At 29.8% G+C, this 20,291-nt stretch overlaps 11 protein-coding genes across 11 annotated transcripts; 2 read left to right on the forward strand and 9 right to left on the reverse strand.

Annotated features, from left to right (window-relative positions):
- Positions 1-520: 520 nt before the first annotated feature.
- Positions 521-1,094, reverse strand: BX663DRAFT_514073 (mitochondrial ribosomal protein L27-domain-containing protein). Its single transcript, XM_051528239.1, has 3 exons — positions 954-1,094; positions 791-894; positions 521-708 (listed from the first exon to the last, which is right to left on the reverse strand). The coding sequence occupies exons 1-3, from the start codon at positions 1,033-1,035 to the stop codon at positions 640-642; spliced, it is 255 nt and encodes an 84-aa protein (XP_051381295.1). The 5' UTR covers positions 1,036-1,094; the 3' UTR covers positions 521-639.
- A 1,026-nt stretch (positions 1,095-2,120) lies between these two features.
- On the forward strand, positions 2,121-2,893 carry BX663DRAFT_514080 (copper fist DNA binding domain-containing protein). Its single transcript, XM_051528240.1, has 4 exons — positions 2,121-2,206; positions 2,263-2,426; positions 2,488-2,618; positions 2,689-2,893. Exons 1-4 carry the CDS (start codon positions 2,172-2,174, stop codon positions 2,767-2,769), a joined length of 411 nt encoding a protein of 136 aa, XP_051381296.1. The 5' UTR covers positions 2,121-2,171; the 3' UTR covers positions 2,770-2,893.
- Positions 2,894-3,955: 1,062 nt separating this feature from the next.
- Positions 3,956-4,726, reverse strand: BX663DRAFT_514081 (uncharacterized protein). The gene has a single exon (XM_051528241.1). It carries the CDS (start codon positions 4,596-4,598, stop codon positions 4,140-4,142), a length of 459 nt encoding a protein of 152 aa, XP_051381297.1. The 5' UTR covers positions 4,599-4,726; the 3' UTR covers positions 3,956-4,139.
- A 63-nt stretch (positions 4,727-4,789) lies between these two features.
- Positions 4,790-7,163, reverse strand: BX663DRAFT_514082 (uncharacterized protein). The gene is made up of 7 exons (XM_051528242.1): positions 6,854-7,163; positions 6,626-6,720; positions 6,455-6,559; positions 6,249-6,383; positions 5,974-6,122; positions 5,262-5,916; positions 4,790-5,179 (listed from the first exon to the last, which is right to left on the reverse strand). Exons 1-7 carry the CDS (start codon positions 7,143-7,145, stop codon positions 5,000-5,002), a joined length of 1,611 nt encoding a protein of 536 aa, XP_051381298.1. The 5' UTR covers positions 7,146-7,163; the 3' UTR covers positions 4,790-4,999.
- Positions 7,164-7,604: 441 nt separating this feature from the next.
- On the forward strand, positions 7,605-8,713 carry BX663DRAFT_104701 (gamma-secretase subunit Aph-1). Its single transcript, XM_051521473.1, has 4 exons — positions 7,605-7,758; positions 7,817-8,034; positions 8,101-8,366; positions 8,441-8,713. The coding sequence occupies exons 1-4, from the start codon at positions 7,646-7,648 to the stop codon at positions 8,591-8,593; spliced, it is 750 nt and encodes a 249-aa protein (XP_051381299.1). The 5' UTR covers positions 7,605-7,645; the 3' UTR covers positions 8,594-8,713.
- On the reverse strand, positions 8,642-10,044 carry BX663DRAFT_104694 (uncharacterized protein). Its single transcript, XM_051521472.1, has 4 exons — positions 9,853-10,044; positions 9,712-9,788; positions 9,517-9,652; positions 8,642-9,428 (listed from the first exon to the last, which is right to left on the reverse strand). Exons 1-4 carry the CDS (start codon positions 9,960-9,962, stop codon positions 8,834-8,836), a joined length of 918 nt encoding a protein of 305 aa, XP_051381300.1. The 5' UTR covers positions 9,963-10,044; the 3' UTR covers positions 8,642-8,833.
- BX663DRAFT_104724 (uncharacterized protein) lies at positions 9,786-10,943 on the reverse strand. Its single transcript, XM_051521474.1, has 2 exons — positions 10,724-10,943; positions 9,786-10,631 (listed from the first exon to the last, which is right to left on the reverse strand). Exons 1-2 carry the CDS (start codon positions 10,844-10,846, stop codon positions 10,050-10,052), a joined length of 705 nt encoding a protein of 234 aa, XP_051381301.1. The 5' UTR covers positions 10,847-10,943; the 3' UTR covers positions 9,786-10,049.
- A 735-nt stretch (positions 10,944-11,678) lies between these two features.
- Positions 11,679-12,315, reverse strand: BX663DRAFT_514091 (uncharacterized protein). The gene has a single exon (XM_051528243.1). The coding sequence runs from the start codon at positions 12,261-12,263 to the stop codon at positions 11,712-11,714; it is 552 nt and encodes a 183-aa protein (XP_051381302.1). The 5' UTR covers positions 12,264-12,315; the 3' UTR covers positions 11,679-11,711.
- Positions 12,316-13,354: 1,039 nt separating this feature from the next.
- On the reverse strand, positions 13,355-13,709 carry BX663DRAFT_514092 (uncharacterized protein). Its single transcript, XM_051528244.1, has 2 exons — positions 13,680-13,709; positions 13,355-13,628 (listed from the first exon to the last, which is right to left on the reverse strand). The coding sequence occupies exons 1-2, from the start codon at positions 13,683-13,685 to the stop codon at positions 13,425-13,427; spliced, it is 210 nt and encodes a 69-aa protein (XP_051381303.1). The 5' UTR covers positions 13,686-13,709; the 3' UTR covers positions 13,355-13,424.
- A 1,237-nt stretch (positions 13,710-14,946) lies between these two features.
- Positions 14,947-15,766, reverse strand: BX663DRAFT_514094 (allergen). The gene is made up of 2 exons (XM_051528245.1): positions 15,691-15,766; positions 14,947-15,601 (listed from the first exon to the last, which is right to left on the reverse strand). The coding sequence occupies exons 1-2, from the start codon at positions 15,691-15,693 to the stop codon at positions 15,098-15,100; spliced, it is 507 nt and encodes a 168-aa protein (XP_051381304.1). The 5' UTR covers positions 15,694-15,766; the 3' UTR covers positions 14,947-15,097.
- A 444-nt stretch (positions 15,767-16,210) lies between these two features.
- Positions 16,211-18,913, reverse strand: BX663DRAFT_487496 (transketolase; the record flags this gene model as incomplete). Its single annotated transcript, XM_051524750.1, has 10 exons — positions 16,211-16,916; positions 17,009-17,148; positions 17,208-17,525; positions 17,587-17,657; positions 17,713-17,766; positions 17,815-18,047; positions 18,118-18,274; positions 18,348-18,415; positions 18,565-18,769; positions 18,826-18,913. 10 exons carry the CDS (start codon positions 18,911-18,913, stop codon positions 16,211-16,213), a joined length of 2,040 nt encoding a protein of 679 aa, XP_051381305.1.
- Between the last annotated feature and the right edge of the window lie 1,378 nt (positions 18,914-20,291).

The raw sequence follows: 20,291 nt of genomic DNA on the forward strand, positions 1-20,291 counted from the left end.
ATGTTTGCGTGTACACATGTCCTTACACTCAAATTCATATTGTATTTAAATAAACTAATTATGATAGTGTCTGCTTCTTTAAAAACTTAGTGCCTTTCCATTGACTCATTTTCACTAACAATACGCACACACATACACTAATTCATATATACATCACTCTGCTAATGTTTTTTTTTAAAAAAAAAAAAAAAACCTACATTTTCCGAATTACTATTGCAAAACATATGCTTTTAACTTATTCAGAACTTAGTAGAATACTAGTAACTACTTGAAGAAGTTTTGCGTCTTTTTTTTTTCGAATCGACTCTTCCTGTTAGTTTATTTGATAATTTTCTCCATAAATATTGTATTTATAACTTGAAATTGACAGCTTCTTTATCGATAATAATAAAAAAGGCCCTTTAATTTACTATTTATTTCCTCTCTCTCTCTCTCTAGCTCCATTCATACTTTCTCCTCTATTGCCCCTCAAAAAAAATATTTCTTTAGCTTCTATTCATTTGCTATTGATCTGTTCTACTAAGTAATACAAGGACGTTAAGCGTCCGAACTAATCTTTTCATGTTTATATAAATAAAATAAAATTTCAAGTATAATATAAATATATTTTGTACAGTTTTTTTTTCTTTTCTTTTTTTTCTAATCGGTATTCACATTAGTTGGCTTTTTTGCTAAATAAGGTGTTTTACGAGAAACATAAGGACCAAGCTATGTAGAAAAGAAAGAGAGGTCAGAAGAAAGCACGTTAAGTTGAAAAAAAAAATGTCAAATTTTATATTAATATTGTTACATTGAAATTCTCAAGATCTGGCACAACAAATGTTCGAACTTTATTCCAATCAATCATATATCCTCCATGTTTTGTGTGTCGACCCATGGCACCCGAACCAGTACCTAATAAGAAAGAAAATAATAATTAATGAATTGCTTCCCAAAATTTTATTATGAAATACCTTTATAAAAGTTATGCCCTTTCTTTGCTGTTAACGGTAAACGACTAGCTCCTCTTGGAATTGATCTAATGACACCAAACATTTTAATTTAGTTATGAAATTAGAAAAAAAAAAAAAAAAAAAAAAAAAAAAAAAAAAAAAGGTGGAAGGGAAGCCAGGGTGGTAGAGGAGACGTTTGCGGTGAATTCAACATTCATTTTCCGCTGCGGGATTGAATAAGACACCTTTTTTTTTTCTCTGTTGATCTTATTGCTCTATGCAGATAAACAAGATAGATTACAAGAACTGTATAAAAAGAAAGTATATATGTATATGATGTACACAATAGATAGTTTCAACTAGCTGAATATATACATAGTCTTCCAGTTCAAAAGGCCAATTTCTTTTTTTTTCTTATTTTGTGATACCATTCAGTCCAAGTGATTCTATAGATAACATAAAGTCTCTTTCCTATAATACCACTGAATCCCTACCAACAATGAATCAAACTTTCTACTATTGATGATGATGGTAGTAGTAGCAGTAATAGTAGTAAAGGATTCGAATAAGCTCCTGTAGCCTTGATTCTACTCATTCAAATGGTTGGAATATAACTAAATTCTTTTTCTGAAGCGCAGGAATTATTGATAGAATGCTTGACTGACTATATGAGTAGGTCTCATTCTTTGGCTATCCCCATGAATATAATCGATGTATTTGTTAGCATCTTGGATGGACTAGCTGGGATTTATTCAACTTTGGTGTCCTAAGCATCCTACTGTACCACTGTTCACGAAGCAGTATATTATCTACTGTCTTCAAAATACAACATTATTATTATTTCTAATAAGCTTCCTGATGTACAGTTCAATATCCCTTTTTTTTTTTTTTTTTTTTTGTTAGTTCGTTCGTTAGCTAGTAAGTTGTAAATTTCTTTAAATTGTATCGCTTATATTGTTTTGCCAATGTTAAAGAATAAGATTTTTGTTACTACGGACTTTGTATTTCCTTACTTGTCATGAAGATGACCTCTCTTGCTAGCTTGTTTCAAATTGTACACCTATTTATTAGAAAGAAAGAAAGAAAACAACATGTTATCAAATAAGAAATTTGACTTGTATGGACAATGATATATTTTTTTTTTTAAAAAAAAAAAAGAGTGAAACACACTTTATTTTTTTTATTTTTTTTTTTTTTTCATTTATCAACAAATAAAAACAAAATAAAGCTTTTCATAAAATGGCTATAATAATTAATAATGTAAAATATGCTTGGTAACTACATTACACCAAATAACACATTATAAATCATCTAATTCTTAACATTTTAGTGGTTCATGTATAAGGGGTCATCGTGTAAAGAAATGTAATCATAATGATCGAAAATTAATACAGATAGTAAAGAGAGGTAGACAAGTAAGCCAATGTAATCATTGTCGAGACTTGAGGAAAACAAATCGCACTCATGTTAAATGCACATGTGCTATTGCAAGGAGTAAGTTGTATATAGATGTATACATTTATCTATGGTTTATATTTATATATATTTTTTTTAGCACCCAATCCCATTAATGGCTGTCTTTGTGAAGTTATTAAAAGTTGTTCATGTGTTGCAAGTCATTTACAAGAGGTTTATGAAGACGATACTAGATCACCATCAGAAAGCCCAGCTTTATCAACACTACAACTTGAAAATAGTTTAGCAGAAAATTCACCAACAGAAATAAAACCGTCGTTTGTTTTAGAGAACAATTTACCTGTCGTTAATCAAAGTCAGTCATGCAATCATTGTGTACTGGATTCGAAAGAAGATTCTGAGCTTATTAGTTTTTTGGTGAATGACTTGGATAAATATTTAACGCCCTTACAAAATTAATCCTTCTATTAAATCATATTAGTATATGTGGTGTTTTCATATTTAGACTTATTTTCATTTGATTGTGCAGGCATTTTTTTTTTTTTGAGTTCAACAGTATTTAGGTATTGTGTAGTGTTTGTAAGTCAACATGATTGTTCATGTTTAAAGAAGCAAGTAAAGGGTAAAAAGTTTACGTGCCGATTTTTATTTTTTTTTGGTACTTGGAACACATAAATAAGTATGCAGAGATATTGATAGTGTTCACATCGTCATCATTAAAAAAAAAAAAAAAATCTTTATTGTTTCAAAGATATTCTTAGTAACAAAATTTAAGAATCCACTAAATCAAATCAAATGATAACAGTAGGGAAGGGAAAAAGTTATTATAGACTTCAAAAAGTATTCTGGAATTAAGAAATAGTTAAAGGATATATTAATAGTTGTGTTGCTATAATTGATTGCATATTCTTGTCTAACATTTCATTAACAATTTACGTTTATCCTCCACTTCCCCCCCCTTAAAGACTCATTTATTTGTAGTAGCTGATGATGTATAGCTAAGCCTAAAGATAGTGTATCTAATTTCTACTTGGATAATATGGCTTATAAGTTTAGGAGAGTTTACAGCTGAAAAGCAAGCTTAAAGTTGATTATCTTGTTGTTTTCTATCTAAAATATATCATTTTATCTAATACTTTTATTTTTATTTTTTTCATTTTTTTTTAAGCTTAAAATAAAACAAAACATACACGTGAAAAGCAAAATAACTTTATTATAGTCTTTTATCTGTTTAAAAAAAAAAGAAGAAGAAGAGGAGGGATATGGATACATTTTGTTTAAGCTAGTCATGATTTTATTTATACAAGAAGAAAAAAAAAAAGAAATAGTGCATCATTCATGCAGCTATTTGAATCTAGAGTAGAAAGTAAAGAATGATGGGCAAAAAAAAAAAAAAAAAAAAAAAAAAAAAAAAAAAAAAAAAAAAAAACATACATGCACACTTATATACACACCATTAAAATACGTCCTTTGTCGATTTATATCATCTCTGCCGTAAAATTGACAACGTGAACACGGTCTGTAATGCGGTAGATCAAATGTTAAAACAACGACCCGCCCCCTTTTTTTTTTTTTTTTTGTCTCTATGACAAGAAAGGATAGAATAGGGTTATTATATTGAGTCAGGTACGTAATAATAAAGAAAGGTTACTAGTAGCTTATTTAGGATTTCAATATTATAATAATAATAATGACTTACTCCTGGATTTTAATATAGTAAAAAATTTATTTAGGCAATATTAATGGTTACACTTAATAGTTTAAATACATATTATTATGGTACATTTACAATCAATTGTTCAAGACACTACTTAATTTAGTTCTACTTTTATTCCATTCTGCTTCAATTTCTGAATCAGTTTCATCAAAAGTAGTTCCCAAGATCTGCTTGACTTGCACAGCTAAGGTAGGTTGCTTCTTCTTCATAGGAAAAGATGACCTATGATAGCTATTAGATGATACCATAGGCGGTGCAATGATAGTCATACTGGAATGTGCTTGCCAGAATTTATGCTCAGTACTGACATGATAACAATCGACATGGTTCGTTGTTGGAGGTTCGTCTATAATAGATTCATCACTACTAGAACTAGCTAAAGAATCATCATCATCTAATAATTGATCTTTGATAGAAGGACGTTTATGTTTCATATAGGATGTTTGCTGTTGTGAATAAGAAGACGATGTTTTATTCAAAGCAGGATTCTTATCTGTGTTATAAAGTTGTTGTTGGGAATAAATAGTGTTCATTATTTAAAAGAAATGAAAATAAAAAGAGAGAGAGAGAGAAAGAAAGAAAAGGGAAAGAATACTTATAGAAGACTAGATGTCATAAAAGAGGATTTACACGCTTAATCTATTTTTGGAGGGTTTCTTTTTTTTTTTTTTTTTTTTTTTTTTTTTTTTTTTTTTTTTTTTTTTTTTTTTTTTTTTTTTTAAGCCCAAACTACTACTAAAAAAAAACGTCAAAAATATTTTGTAACTATTTTTATCACACAAGTATCCATTCATCTAGATTGCGGGTTGCGCTGAAAAAAAAAATACATAGTTTGCTTATATAATACATTTTTTTTATATAGGCTTAAAACTATAACTAATGTTAACTTGTAACTAAAAGCTATAGAATAAATACACACACAGATATATATATCTTATTGGTTTTGGTGTTGTTGTTGCTGTTGAATCAATGCAGCTAATTGAGACAAAGCAGTTGCAGGATCCATACCAGGGATAGGAGCTACGTTAGATGGCATAACAGCTTGTGGCTGTACTGGTGGTGGCTGTTGTTGTTGCTGCTGCTGTTGCTGTTGCTGTTGCTGAGCAGCTTGATTCTATAATTTTTTTTAAAAAAAAAATGAGTATAAAATAGAATTGCTTATATACATACATCATGCTTTTTTTTTTTCTTCTTACCAATAAACCTAGCAACTGTTGAACTTGAGAAGCTTGGTCCTCTGTAGGAGGAACGGGTTGAACAAATGAAGCTATTGAAGGCGCTTGTTGTTGAACAGGAGGTGATTGAATATTTGTGGGTTGGAAAGGAGATGTGAGTGAAGTAGCTACTGGCTGCTGTAGAGCATGTTGTGGTTGTTGTTGTTGCTGTGTTTGAGCTAACATTGATAATATTTGTTGCGCTTTCTGCGCTTGTTCAAGTCTCTGTCCATCAGGCATAATAGTTGACGGTCCAGCAAAATTAGATGGTTGTTGTTGCGAAAGTGATGGATTATATTGTAATCTAGGATCTAGGTTACTATAATGCGAGGAAATGGGAGGAAGAGGAGGAGGAGGAGGATAACGACTATTATCTTCATTACGATACATGTTATAATTGTCACGACTACTATGTCTCATTGGAGGCTCATTATTATTACGCTTTCTACCTCTACCATCATCTCCTCTATCTTGATTTTTTTCCCTTCTCATATGGGCATTAGCACGTTCCTTATATGGATGATCCCAAAAGAATGCAACATCCCATTTACCGCCCTTATATTCTTTATCATAAGTTGCATCATATGCATCAACACAAGCTCTTGAATCATAAAACTCAACTAATCGTTGCTGATTTCTAAAAGACTACACTTAAAATACATTTTTTCAATAAATAACATTTTCCTTCATATACCTTTCACTTGGGTTATAATGATGAGCTGTACTTTTTTTGAAATGGGGTACACGAATAGCCTTAACTTCACCAAATTGAGAGAAAAATGTATGTAACTCATTATCATCTAACTCAGTACTTGAATTCTTAAGAGTATAAAGTAAAGTACCCTAATATATGTATTTTTTTTTTTTTTTTTTTTTTTTTTGCACATACAAACAAAAAAAAAAATGTTCACACTTATGATCTCTCAAATAAACATTAAAAATTATATGTGCGTATATCGATATATATACCTGATTCTTAGTTCTATCACATCTTGCTTTTTCCTCCTCTTCTTTTGGTAAAGAATAATGTACATCAATTTTTCTATCACTTAAATATACTCCCTGCATTGCTTTCTTAGCATCCTCAGCAGCACGAACATCATACTAAGAAAGAAGGGAAATAAATCAATAAAGACTAGGGATTAAAGTATAAAAATGAATTGAATAAAACTTACATAGGTAATAAAAATCATGCCTCTATTTTCAATTAAATTAAATACATCTTTCACTTCACCATATTTTTCAAACAAAGCTCTAATCTCATTCTCAGGAGTATTATACTAAGTTTGACATGAATTATTTTCATCTTCTTAAAAAAATAAAGGGAGCTGTGATAAATTATTTACCTGAACATTTCTTACGAATAATGTTCTACAAGGCTTTTCTCGGGCTACTCTTGATTCAATATGAGGAGGTAAACGTGAATTATCATCATCATATCCTGAAAATAGTTGTAAGATGTTTTATAATAAAATAAAAAAAGGGATAGGAAAAGACTTGAAACTTTTTCTCTCATCATCAAGAAAAGTTCTCAACATGAATGTGAACTCATTAAGAATAAAAAAAGGGCTTACCATATTGATCAGCTTCATCTTGATACTCATTTTTTCCTTTAAAGTTACCAGAACGGTGTCCTCTTTTATTGTATGGCTTATTGTCATTATTACCTCGCCTTCCTCTATGATCTCTCATAGCACCCCCTCCTCCTCTATTACGACTCATGTTTCCACTTTGATTACCACCATCATATTCATCACGACGAAAGTTTTGTGGCTGTTGTTGTGGAATTCCTCCATAAAGTGGCTGTTGTTGTTGTTGTCTTGGAGGTGTTCTATCATAGGGTGGAAAACGATTATTACGATCCATGTTTATTTTATTTTCAACTTTAAATAAAAAGGAAAAAAAATAAAAAAATATTTTCTTTTTCTTTTTCTTTTTTTTTTTTTTTTTTTTTTTTTTTGCTCGCGTAACCGCTTAAAAGATAGTCAATTATGAGTTTTATTTCTGATTGGATAATAAAAAAAAAATTAGTTAAATAAAAGAAAAGACATACATAGTTAGTGTTACTACTTTTATTGATAGAAGATGTAGACTGTTTCTGTTATTGGCTTATTTAGTTTCTATAGAGTAAATAGAAAGACGTGTTTTACCACTACTATCTATTTTCATTATACGTTTCTTATACTATTATTCTAAATGTAGTATGTGGGAATTATCCAAACAAATAAGCTATTGCTTATGTAATGCGTTTTATTTTTATTTTGTTTTATATTACTTTATTTTATTTTTTATTTTATTTTTTTTTTTTTTTACCTAAAAAAAAAAATGAATAAAAATAGTTACCATTTTACTTTTTATATTATTCAATGTCACTCTACACATTTTTTGGATGTCTGTTTTTAGCTTATGGTCCTCTTCTATCCATCTTTTTCTTGTATATTGCTCCTAATGCGCAATATGTATTATTAACAGTAGCCAGGTTCATGTAGATTAAACTTACATGATAACAAGTAGACTAATCAATTAATCAACTTTAGTGCTTTCTTTTGCTTAATAGCATTACTCTTATCAAGCATTATCTGGTATCTTGCAAAAGGAGCACAAACTATTCATTTTGTGAGCATTACATATAGTATAGCTATTCAAGAACTTTGTAGATGGGGTTTTTATTTATTGTTACGTCGTGCAGAATCTGGATTAAATACAATATCATCTAATCCGAAATCACCTTTTAATCGAACCACTTTTGCCTTTGGTAATGACCCATTAGGTTATACTCTAGAATTGTAAATACTGATCTTTTTTTTTTTTTTTTTTTTAGTTTCTGGATTTGGATATGCTTTGATGACTTCCTTGATTAGTTATATATCTTTACTTGTGGAATCAATAGGACCTGGCGTCATCATGTGTCCTTCTTGTCCTGAAATAACCATCTATTTTATGTCTGCTATAACAACTACTTTTTTCTCTTTAATGCACATTTGCTGGATGATAATCTCTTTTGAAGGTTTCAGTGAGCTACCTCAAATAAAAGGCTGGCTAAAGATAATTTGGGTCATTTCATCTCATTATGGTGCCTCTTTTACAGTAAGTCGAGTTAAATTGAATAAAAATAAAAAACCCAGGTCTTGTGTATTTATTTATATTCATATTTTTATTAGACAGTTTTAAATGCTTCAAGAAATATTAAATATGGTTGTATATACTCAATTATGACAAGTCTTTTCATTCTTCTTACATCTACCTATCTTGTCATTTCATCCCTTAAATCAAAATTCAAAACATTGTCTAATACTCGTCGTAGTCAACATTAAGCATAGATATATTATGTACAAATACATATACATACCCTTTTTTTTCCCCTTCCCCCTACCCCACTTTTTTATATACACATATACATATACAGATATAAAAAGTGGAATATATGTCTTTTATTTTATTCTTTTTTATATGTATATAGAATATATCTGCTGTCACAAGTTCAAAACAGAGGAGCTAAATACTGCTACATATATAAGTGTATAATACATATATATAACTACTACTACTACTATTTAATCAAGATCAAGATCATCGTCTAAATGAAAGGATTCAGTATTATTAGAGTTGGTATTGATGTTATTATGACTAGTGGAAGATTCAGTTGCATTGTTGTCTTTGTTAACTGTAGTCGTTTGATTATTATCATTACAAGAAGATCCTTCTGCTGTTGTTGTTGTTGATGATGATGATGATTCTGTATTATGTCCAGCCCTTTCTTCAGTTGATGTTGACTCTATATTCGTGTTATGTTCATCCTCTGCAGTGGTAGTAGTAGTAGTAGTAGTGTTAGATCCTTGTTGTCTTGTTAAATTATTAATCCAAGGAAATGCAGCAGATAAATTTAAAGGCCATGAGCTAGTAGGATTGGTTTGTTGTTGCTGTGAATCAGATGGTGAATGTTGATATGATCCAATAACAACGCCTGAAACATTATTACCGTTTCCACTATTAAAGGAAAACGTTCTAACATTTGGATTATTATCAGCAGTTTGTTCTTGTGAAGTATTTTGTGGATTAGGATTAGTAGTGGATTCATTGCTATTTTGCTGTCTATTAGTCTCATTACTTGATTCTTGTTGCTGTTGATCAGATAACACAGAATGTCGACTAACAGCAAAAAAAAAAAGAAACATAAACATTAAAAATATATATATATATAAATGTGTATACATATCAATTCATTCACACACTTTACCATACAGGACAGGTACTATTCAATTTTAACCATGGTTTAATACATTCATCGTGAAATATATGATCACAAGGAAGTTCAATCACTTCTTCTTCTACTCCAAATTGGTCTTTACATACAGCGCAGTCAGTTTCTTGGCCTATCCATAAAATATAAATAAGAAAATTACGATTCAGTTTTTTTTTTCTTTTAAATTACTCTTTTCTTTTTCATTTAAATGTCTCTTTGTAAGTGATTCAATAACATGGTCAGGTGCAGGCGGAGGTGCTGATGCTCTAATAATAATACATTACATTATTACAACATGTATTTATAGATTAGAAATACCAATTTTATTACCCTCCAGTTTGTTCCATTAATTGGGTAATAATATTGTCCAAGGCAGTCTGTGAAAATACATAATCATTTGGATTACCCACTAATCCACCATCAATAGCTCCACCCGTCATAGCTGATAACAATTGCAATATACTATGGATATATGTATATGTGTATGTAAATGTATATGTATATGTATACTCATGCTATATATTCATTTACCTTGCAATGTTATTTCCTCTATTTTCTTCATTTCTTTCATTATTATTATTATTATTATTATTATTTCCTCCTTCTTCATTCGTGTTGGTGTTATTATTGGTAGTAGTAGGCATACCACCTGGCATAGGTTGGAAACGCATATTTCCATCTACCATATTGCCAAAGAAAATGATAGGTCGATTTGGATCTTCATTTTGATTTTGTTCTGGTGTAATATCGATATTTGCTGAACCCAACATACTATTTAATACATTTTGAACCAAATTTCCTAGTGGATTATTGGTATTTCTATTCGTGTTATTGTCTTCATCAGTAGAAGATGAACGAGGCCTTGGTGGTGTAAAGAACTGAAATATATCATCTCCAACTTCACCTCCATTCGTAGTATTATTATTATTATTATTATTATTATTATTATTATTTAGATTATTAAGTCTACCCGTAGAAGGTGAGTAAGTAAAAAAATGTGCTGAGCCAATACCATCTCCAAAGTGAATAGTTTGTCCACCTCTATTTTCTTCATTTGTTGTATTATCAGCCCCTACAAGAAATTCTCGAGGATCATCTTCATTGTTGAGCTATTCTCCCCCAAAATATTAATATATATATAAATACATACACTCATATATATATACATGTGTACATGACATATTTTTTAATTGTTACTTACTTCTTCAATAAACTGTTCATTACATCGTTGACAAGTTGGGTCTGGTGCCATATAAATGGGCACTTCTTCATTACATACATGGCACCAATATCTTGATTGATTTTGACGTGTTCCTGCACTCATTTTTCTTTATTCTCTAAATAAATAAATATATATATGTATATGTATATATAATATAAAGAAAGAAATAAAGAATAAATGACTAATAAGATAAAAGAAGGTTTAAGAAAAAAAAAACATGATTCTCCTCTGTATCTATGAATTTTTTTTTTTTTTACTCGTGACTGACTTTAAAATATTAGATGCAAAAAAAATAAAGCTTTTTATTTGCTTTGAAACTAGTAAAAATATAAGCTTTGTAAAAAGTAAAGCAATTGTATTATAATCAAAAAAAAAAAAAAAAAAAAAAAAAAAAAAAAAAGAAAAAAAAATAGAGTATGCATAAAATAGTGTCTAAAAAATAAAATTATTTAACTTTTTATTATTATTGTTTATTGATTTTTTTTTTTTTTTTTTTTTTTTTTTTTTTTTTTTTTTTTTTTTTTTTTTTTTTTTTTTACTTTTTATATACAAAATAGATTTTTGACAGACGACTACTGTTGCGTTTATTACATAAAATTTATGTAAATAAACAAATAAAAAAAAAAAAAAATAAACACACAAAGTAACCATATCCATGGTAATTGGGGGAAAAAAAAGGTGACTATTAAAAAGAAAAAGTTAACTGTTTAATTGGAGAAGAGTAAGAATCTCAAAAAAGAAAAGAAAAGACAAAAGGCTGCTCTATTCAAGTAACGTATATACATGCGCAAGGATAAAGATATAGGATCAGTTAATATATACACTTGCTGTTTTATACATGCATTCAGTAAAAAAGAATAAGAGAGAGAAGAAGAAGAAGTATTAGTAGTAGTAGTAAAGACAAATGATAAATTAAATGTGTAGAATTCTTACAGATAAATTTCTTTTTTTTATTATAATTATTATGCTATTTTTCATTATTATCACTATCTAACGGTAATTGAATCCTACTGTTATCAGTTGTCATTGTTAACAGTAACTGAGCCAGAACTAAACTTGTTTCGATGATCAATAGTCCTACAATCACAAACTTAAGCCCATAGACAAAGATGAATAATTCACAATTTGCTTGTGATAAACATAGGTTATCCAAGACTAAATCAGTTGATTTTAAATCAAATAAGATTGAAAATAACCAACTAAAGCTCAAACCACAGGACATTAAAAGCTGGCAAACTAATTCAATGAAAGATATCTTTTGAATAGGATTGAATAAAATAAAGAATGGATAAAATATAGACGCCTGTGAAGCGACAAGGGTTGAGATAAGTCGACGATCTGATATTGTCTGAATCATCCATGTATGAACGTCCTCCATCTTATTCTCTATGGCTGCCATAGGTAGAGAAATAGAATTCGAACTATAAAAGCTAAGTGAACCAAAGACAATCATGACTGCTGTTACCAATATCAATAAGCGAATACATTGCAAACTTGATATAATTCGGTTTAAATACATTATATAGACGTTTTATATATTTAAAGAAAAAAAAAATAAGAAGGAAAAAAAATAAAAGAAAAAGTGAAAAAGAAGTTTTTTTTTTTTATGTATAATTAGAGATCTTTTTTTATTTTTTATTTTTTTCTAACTACAGTCCTAATGAAAATTAGATGCTGCATACTTGTATGTGCATTTACATTTTGCTTTGTATGTGCTTAAAAATAGCGAACAAAATAAATAAATAAATGAATACGGCAAAATAAATAAATAATATACATATTTATATAAAAAAAGGGGGGAAGTTCAAGATGATAGCCTACGTTCTCTCTCTCTCTCTCTCTCTTTCTCTTCTGTTATAATAAATACACTAAAATATGCTATTACAAACAAACAACCAGAGAAACATAAGTAGTAGAAAATCACGTTCTCAATCAAAAAAAATATCTCCATGGTGCTCTGCTTTACAACTTGCGATTGTACCTATCAAAAATAATAAAATGACTTCACTTTTAAGACAAGAACAAAAAGAGGATATGATTAAAACTGAAGTCTCTTGTCGTTTATGTCCAGAAGATGACTTATTAACGAAATGTAATGGAATACAAAGAGATATCATATCCAGTCTATACAACATAAATAAACACACAGCATGGACATTATCAAAGAAACAAGTTTATATTCACTTGAATTCTCCATATATTTTAGCAAATAGTGAACTTGCAGGTACAGTAGAGGTTCGATTAAATGATGATTGTTCAGCAGTACCCAATAATTATTCTGTGGAATTTAGGCTTTATTTTATTGGTCAAGAAGGTACTGTTTATTCAATATATATATATATATATATATATACATAATCTTGTTTAATGATATTCTACGATGATAGTAATTACATGTAGTTCTCATGATAGAAAGACCTTTCAATTCATAAAAATTGAAATTGTTAGTCTAGCTAAAATGATCATGTCACAATCATTTACTACTACTATCAATGTACCTTTTTCAATAGTATTGCCATCGAAATTAAATGGAACTTTGAATGATAAAAAAGGATCTATTCAATACTTTTTGAAAAGCGAGCTTTATAATCAAGGATCGAAAGAAGAGCCATTCATCACAAAACAACCTGTCATTGTTTATCCTAATATGTTAATAGCAACGTATTTAAGAGAACTATCATCACCTTTTATATGCTACAAACAAATACAGGATAAAAAGGGAGGTCAAGTAAAGATTCATATATCTATGCATCGTACTATTTGGATCTCGGGTAGCCCTATATATCTTATGATTCAAGTAGAGAATCATACCCATAAAACTACAGTCAGTAAAAAGTGAATAAGACTCGAGAGTGTGAGGAGGAGGAAGGGAAGGTTTTATAGAGTGTGTATAGACACCACACTCATTATTTCATTTTATTAAATACTTGTGTAGATTCATGATATAAAATTGGAACTAGTACGCAAGCAAGACATATTTTGTTTAACCTCTCCTTATTTGATGGATTCATCATTTTCTGAAGTTATTTCATCTGTTTCATTGGTTAAAATGAATCAGTGGAAGCCATTGAAGGCAAATAAGAGAGATAATAGGACGACAGTCATTGAGGCACCCGTATGTTTTATTTTTATTTTTCTATAATTATATATACATATATATATAAGTGTGTGTGTGTGTGTGTGTGTGTGCGTATGTCTATGTATTTAATGGCATATTTCTATTATAGCCTAATCAAGCCACTATCCATAGTCAACAAAATCTAATTCATGTTTCATTCTTAATACGAGTTATGATCTATTTTTCAAAGAGGTCATCTAATATGCATGATCAGAAGATAATAAACTATTCTAATATATATTTATATATTTTGGTATATTTATAGACTAAAAGAGGTTGTGGCGGAAATACCTATAGACTTGGTTCATCCATTATCGATGAATTATACACAACAAGATGATTTGAAATTGGATAATAGAAGAAGAGTAGTACGAGATTACAATGTAAATCGATGTTATTCTCCTTCGCTATGCTTGCAACAGCAAAGATTTATGAATAATAACAACAACAACAACGTAGTGGCTGCAACTCATATGGATCAATCCAGTATTAGCTACAAGAAACAGAGTGTATACAATATCGTTAAAAAGAGTCTAACAGACTGGAGACAAAGGATCTTTACGAAGCAACAGAAACTTGAAATCTCTTCTCAGTCTACTACTTTTATGAATGAAGACTCACTCTATATTCCATTCACTAATAACGCTAGTAGTAGTCATAGATTAGAAATAAGAAATAATGTTAAAAATGATTGTAATCAAAGTGTATGGGATTTTAAGAAAAGATTTGAACAATGCTCGTTCACTCATATTGATAATGACCATCTAAGAATCGATACAACAAAAGAGCAAGACTATTCTACTGAAAAAGTTGAAATATCAAATTAAACACACACACACACACACACACACACACACACACAGATACATACAGTTCCCTCTTTACTGCAAAATGACCAAGGTAGTAAATCATATTTTAGATGTATTAATAATCACTCTTTTTTCTTTTTTTTAATGCGAAATTAATATACCGACATTATGCCCGTAACAGGTATTACTACTTTTTTTAAAAAAATAAAATAAAAATAAAAATAAATATTTTTTTTAAAGACATTTTAGCAATATACAAACAAAGTGCGCCAAAATATCTAATAAAAATAGGATAATGTTTATTGACTTTAGAAAAGAATTTTACTTTATTAATATATAAAAAAAGAACTATAATGCTACTTTATTATTAGCTAATTTAGAATATTTTTTCTCTCTTTTTTATTTTTTTATTTTTCTTTTTTTTTTTTACAAATTCTCAAGAACAGCATCAGGTCCAGATTTTTCAAGACCAGAGGGATCAACACCAAGATAAGTAACTTTAAGATCATCCACAATCATTGCAAATCGTTGAGAACGAATACCTAATCCCATAGCTGTCAAATCCAATGTCAAACCCATCTTTTCAAAAAATCCAGAACCACCTTCAGAGGTCATGATGATCTTATCTTGAGTTCCCATATGTTGTCCAAAGGCATACATGACGAAACCATCATTGGCTGCTGTGCAAATAACAACATCAACAGACTTCTTCTTCAATTCATCATACTTTTGTAAAAAGGCAGGGACATGTTGTTCAGAACAAAGAGGTGTGAAAGCACCAGGGATGGCAAAGATAACAGCTTTCTTACCCTTAAGCTCTTTATGAAGGTTGTACTTGATAGGAATAGGACAAGCCATAGGGTCACGGTTAGGTTCATAAGGAACATAGGTAAGATTAACATCAGGAAGAGAGTCACCAACAGAGATAGTCTATAATCACATTTCTAGGTGAACAAAAGATATTCTCACTCCTCGCCCTCCATTTTTTTTTCTCTCTCTCAAGTTATATATTCACTTACCATGATTATAATTATTATTCGAAATTTATTATAAAAAAAATAAAAATAAAATAAAATAAAATAAAGATAGTAAAAAAAAACGAGTTGGAACACGAATAACGAATTTATATGTTTTTTTTTTTTTTTTTTTTTTTCTTATCGACTGCGGAGAATTATACGAAAAATAGAAAATTATATAAATAATAAATCCAAGATAAACAGCAAAACGATAATATAAATTATTTAACAAACAAGTATATACTTATATAAACTCATTATAATATTTTTTTTATTTTCAATATTTATTCAAGTAAAAAAAACAACAACAACAACAACAACAAAAAAATTAAGTTGATATAAGCATGTAAATACTATTATAAACAAAGTAGCATTCGCGTCTTACTAATCAATCTGATAATATTTTGGCAAATTTTATAAATATTTTATTCTCAGTAACAATGTACTGAGTTTTATCTTAGAAACAATAAGTTGGAAGAAAAAGGAAAGAAAAGGAAAGAAAAGGAAAAAAAAAATTATTTATTTAAAAATCAAGTCCAACTTCAGGAACATAACCCATCTTTTGATAATATTTAATAACCTTCTTTGCTTTAGCTACAGTTGCATCTACAGTGATACCAAATGTTTCATATAAGGCGTTAATAGGAGCAGAGGCTCCGAATGATTTCATACCAATATGTGCATGAGCATATTTCTCCCATCCAGTCACACTAAGGGCTTCAATAGAAATAATGGGAACACCATTCAAGAGAACACTCTTCTTGTATTCATCGGACTGTTCATCAAAGAGTTCAGTACAAGGCATGGAGACAACGCGGGTCTGAATTCCTTCATTATTAAGTTCCTTGGCAGCATCTACAGCTAAGGAGACTTCAGAACCTGTAGCAATTAAGATTAATTGAGGAAGGTCTTGAGTATCCTGAAGGACGTATCCTCCACGTTGTATAGCTTCAACAGAGGTTCCTTCTAATTGAGGTAGGTTTTGACGACTAAGTGCAATCACAGAGGGTCGATGTTGATTTTTAAGAGCAACTAAATAGGTACCAGAAACTTCATTACCATCAGCAGGACGGAAGGTAAGCATGTTGGGTGTAGCACGAGTCAAGACCAAAGTCTCAATAGGCTGATGAGTAGAGCCATCTTCACCAAGACCAATTGAATCATGTGTCATAACATAGAGAACTCGGAAATGCGATAAAGCTGAAAGACGAGCAGCTCCCCATCCATATCTATTTGTGTATAAATATTACAAAAATATATACTGCATTAGTAAAAAAAAAAAAAAAAAAAAAATGTATATTCATGTTTTATTTATACATACGTAAGGAAATTTAAAAATGTGCCACCGTAAGGAATATTACCTCCAAAAGCAGTTAAACCATTCATAATGGCAAACATACCATGTTCACGAACACCATAGCGGAAGTAGCGGCCCGAATAATCACCAAGTTGAGTGGATGGCTAATTTAAAATTCAATTAGATCAATTTCTTTTATCATACTCCTCTCTCTCTCTCTTACATGTTGGAAATCAATTGCGTTCTTCCAACGCGTCAAGTTCGAGCTTGTTAGATCAGCAGAACCACCCAATAATTCAGGAATAACAGTTGAAAGCGCAGTTAAGACACCTTCAGATAACTTTCGAGTGGCGATAGCAGGATCTGAGGGAGTAAAACGAGGAAGAGCAGCTTCCCAGCCTACAGGTAATTGACCAGAAAAGCGACGTTCAAGCTCAGTTCCTTCTTTTGGGAATCGAATCTTGTACTCTGCAAACAAGGCGTTCCATTTTGCTTCAACCTGAGCTCCATATTCCGCACGAGCTTTATATAAATTATAGACCTATAAACATAATATTAAGTATAAATGAATTCTGTAATAATAATAATCATGCTTTTTCAACCTCTTGAGGAACAATGTATTTTTTTTCTTCACTGAAGCCAAATTTTTTTTTCAACTGCTTGATATCATTATCTATAAATTATATTACTCAATATTAAATGCTTTTTTTTTCTGAAAAAAAAAATACCTGAAAGAGGAGCACCGTGAACATTTTCTTTACCTTGATTTAAAGATCCAAAACCTAAACAACAATATTAGCTATGGATTATATTTTTTTTTTTTTTTTTACCAATTGTCGTATTGACTTTAATAAGTGTAGGCTTATCAGTAACAGCCTTAGCCTCTTCAATAGCCCTTTCAATGGCAGCAAGGTCTTCATCTCCATTTTCAACAACAAGTACATGCCAACCATAAGATTGGAAACGTTGGATAACATCCTCTGAGGAGGAAATATCGGTAGGACCATCAATAGTGATTTTATTGTAATCATAAATTGCGATCAATTGACCAAGTTTCCAGTGACTAGTTAAAAGAAAAAAAATAATAATAATGAGAAATAAAAAATTATAAATATGATCGTTATCTACTTTACCCTGCAAGAGAAAATGCTTCATGTGAGATACCTTCTTGATAACAGCCATCACCAAAAATAGCATAAACATGACGGTTAAAGAGTTTAAATCCTGGACGATTATACGTAGCTGCTAAATGGGCTTCGGCTGCAGCTAAACCAACAGCATTAGCAATACCTATGAATAATAAGAAAAAAAAAGATTAAAGTTGTCATGTTTCTATCTATTTGATATAAAATTTTATTATTACCTTGACCTAAGGGACCAGTTGTTACTTCAATACCAGGAGTATCACTTACTTCAGGATGACCGGGTGTTCTTTATAATAATAGAAGAAAAAAAAAAGAGAAAGCGATTAGTATATCTGTCTTTATTAGAGTCTTATCAGATCTATATTCTTTTAAACCAATAATATTGCGCCCTAATTTTTTTTTTTTTTTTTTTGTCTACATTTATAACTAACTTACTTGGAACCAAGTTGACGAAACTGCTTTAAATCATCCATTGAAAGATCATAACCAGATAAATGAAGCATGATATAATGAAGAGCACATGCATGACCATTAGAAAGCACAAAGCGATCTCGATTAATGAACTTTGGATTTTTAGGATTAAAATTTAAAAACTTGGTGAATAAGACGTGTGCTATTGGAGCACAACCCATTGGAGCGCCTTTAAAAAAAAATTAGCAGAGAGAAAACATAGCAATAAATTTTTAATGCGTTTACCAGGATGACCTGAGTTAGCTCCCTTAACTACATCAGCAGCAAGGCAACGAATAGTGTTAATAGCTAAATGATCAATATGGCAATCCATTTCTAATAAAAAAAAAAAGGAAAAGGAAAAGGAAAAGGAAAAAATAAATAGCGTGTACAGGGGTAGGTGAATGGACTTTTTTATATAAACATTGTCATTACAGTCACAAATGTAAAAGAGGAGTATCAGAAATAATATAATTCTAGTTTATGTCATGTAATCTACCTCGGAATTAATTCCTTTATAGAATACTACTACCAATACATGATTTGGTCATTGCATAAATTAGCTCTTCTTACATTTAAATAATGCATAGAACAATAGTAATCATTATCATGACTTCAAGGATCGATTTAAATATAATTATGTACGATATAGTTTTTTTTTTTTTTTTTTGTTTCTTACTTAAATTACAACTAGATCTTCGATTGATTTTTTTGTTCAGTAATAAACAGCACGTAACATTAGAATTCTCCGTTATCATAAATAAAATAAGGGGACGAGGGTAGGAGGGGGAGGCTGTAAGTTAAACCTTTGCATCAATTGTCTTTACTATTATTTACTATGTGTTCAAATAAAGTTAAAGTAATTTATTCACCAAATTCATCCAAACCAGCTCAATATGTATACAATATAAATAAAACTCTTCTGGACACAAGAGAAAACGTGGATGAAAAAAAAAAGGAGGGGAGTATATATTTATATTTTGTATATGTATATATTTATCAGATTTAATGCGTTTACGTTATCCATTGTTTGAAAGTCAAATTCACAAATAATGTTGATAGTAATGATGATGGCTCAATAATCATTTTATGTTATGTATCAAGTCAATGAGTTCTAATTTGCTATAAAGTATCCAATGTTAAAACTTTATTGGACACATAAATGTGGAAGCTTTCTTCGCCTTTATTTACCGTTTGGATGAAATTAGATGCCATTTTAGCCTTTTGTTCCTTTTATCTATATTATCTCAACATGAAATAAATTTTTAAATTCTTCTCGAATATCTTCATAACTTTAATATGTTCGATGATTCTCAACCAAGTAGAGATTATAGATATAATTAATAAACTGGAATTGGGTCTCTGCAACACCGTAGAGATATAATAGAAACGCCACTCGTACCCTGATACTAAATAATGAAAAAATCAAATAAGGAGAAAGATAACTAACATTTAAAACAAACAATGACTTTTAGCTATTTTTTTTTCTTAAAAAAAATTACAGCCGGGAGTCTTTTACAAGCAATCTAATAAATTTAATTGATGGATAGATTCATCTTCAAAGGAGAAGCATAAGCCAAAAAATAAAGATAAAAATGAAACAAATAATTCATCTATATAAAACTCTTAATCTTTTTTTTTCTCATTTAAGCAACTCTGACGTCTATGTTGACAACTTCTACTGATGAAATTGCGCCTAGAACAGTCAGTAT

The sequence above is a fragment of the Cokeromyces recurvatus genome (genome assembly GCF_025118155.1).
Source record: "Cokeromyces recurvatus strain NRRL 2243 chromosome Unknown BX663scaffold_18, whole genome shotgun sequence".
NCBI classification, from domain to species: Eukaryota; Fungi; Mucoromycota; class Mucoromycetes; order Mucorales; family Mucoraceae; genus Cokeromyces; species Cokeromyces recurvatus.

What these genes read in the sequence shown, in the direction of transcription:
- BX663DRAFT_514073 (XM_051528239.1), bottom strand. Translation starts at nt 1,035, where the DNA reads ATGTTTGGTGTCATTAGATCAATTCCAAGAGGAGCTAGTCGTTTACCG. An exon ending in AGGGCATAACTTTTATAAAG is followed by an intron (nt 895 to 953) that starts GTATTTCATAAT and finishes CTTTCTTATTAG; the next exon opens with GTACTGGTTCGGGTGCCATG. An exon ending in CAGATCTTGAGAATTTCAAT is followed by an intron (nt 709 to 790) that starts GTAACAATATTA and finishes TTTTCTACATAG; the next exon opens with CTTGGTCCTTATGTTTCTCG.
- BX663DRAFT_514080 (XM_051528240.1), top strand. Translation starts at nt 2,172, where the DNA reads ATGGCTATAATAATTAATAATGTAAAATATGCTTG. An exon ending in AATAATGTAAAATATGCTTG is followed by an intron (nt 2,207 to 2,262) that starts GTAACTACATTA and finishes TTAACATTTTAG; the next exon opens with TGGTTCATGTATAAGGGGTC. An exon ending in CAGCTTTATCAACACTACAA is followed by an intron (nt 2,619 to 2,688) that starts CTTGAAAATAGT and finishes AGAACAATTTAC; the next exon opens with CTGTCGTTAATCAAAGTCAG.
- BX663DRAFT_514081 (XM_051528241.1), bottom strand. Translation starts at nt 4,598, where the DNA reads ATGAACACTATTTATTCCCAACAACAACTTTATAACACAGATAAGAAT.
- BX663DRAFT_514082 (XM_051528242.1), bottom strand. Translation starts at nt 7,145, where the DNA reads ATGGATCGTAATAATCGTTTTCCACCCTATGATAGAACACCTCCAAGA. An exon ending in GTGATAGAACTAAGAATCAG is followed by an intron (nt 6,123 to 6,248) that starts GTATATATATCG and finishes TACATATATTAG; the next exon opens with GGTACTTTACTTTATACTCT. An exon ending in AACAGTTGCTAGGTTTATTG is followed by an intron (nt 5,180 to 5,261) that starts GTAAGAAGAAAA and finishes AAAAAATTATAG; the next exon opens with AATCAAGCTGCTCAGCAACA.
- BX663DRAFT_104701 (XM_051521473.1), top strand. Translation starts at nt 7,646, where the DNA reads ATGTCACTCTACACATTTTTTGGATGTCTGTTTTTAGCTTATGGTCCT. An exon ending in TCGAACCACTTTTGCCTTTG is followed by an intron (nt 8,035 to 8,100) that starts GTAATGACCCAT and finishes TTTTTTTTTTAG; the next exon opens with TTTCTGGATTTGGATATGCT. An exon ending in ATTATGGTGCCTCTTTTACA is followed by an intron (nt 8,367 to 8,440) that starts GTAAGTCGAGTT and finishes TATTTTTATTAG; the next exon opens with ACAGTTTTAAATGCTTCAAG.
- BX663DRAFT_104694 (XM_051521472.1), bottom strand. Translation starts at nt 9,962, where the DNA reads ATGACGGGTGGAGCTATTGATGGTGGATTAGTGGGTAATCCAAATGAT. An exon ending in TTTAAATGAAAAAGAAAAGA is followed by an intron (nt 9,653 to 9,711) that starts GTAATTTAAAAG and finishes TTTTATGGATAG; the next exon opens with GCCAAGAAACTGACTGCGCT. An exon ending in AATAGTACCTGTCCTGTATG is followed by an intron (nt 9,429 to 9,516) that starts GTAAAGTGTGTG and finishes TTTTGCTGTTAG; the next exon opens with TCGACATTCTGTGTTATCTG.
- BX663DRAFT_104724 (XM_051521474.1), bottom strand. Translation starts at nt 10,846, where the DNA reads ATGAGTGCAGGAACACGTCAAAATCAATCAAGATATTGGTGCCATGTA. An exon ending in ATGAACAGTTTATTGAAGAA is followed by an intron (nt 10,632 to 10,723) that starts GTAAGTAACAAT and finishes GGGGGAGAATAG; the next exon opens with CTCAACAATGAAGATGATCC.
- BX663DRAFT_514091 (XM_051528243.1), bottom strand. Translation starts at nt 12,263, where the DNA reads ATGTATTTAAACCGAATTATATCAAGTTTGCAATGTATTCGCTTATTG.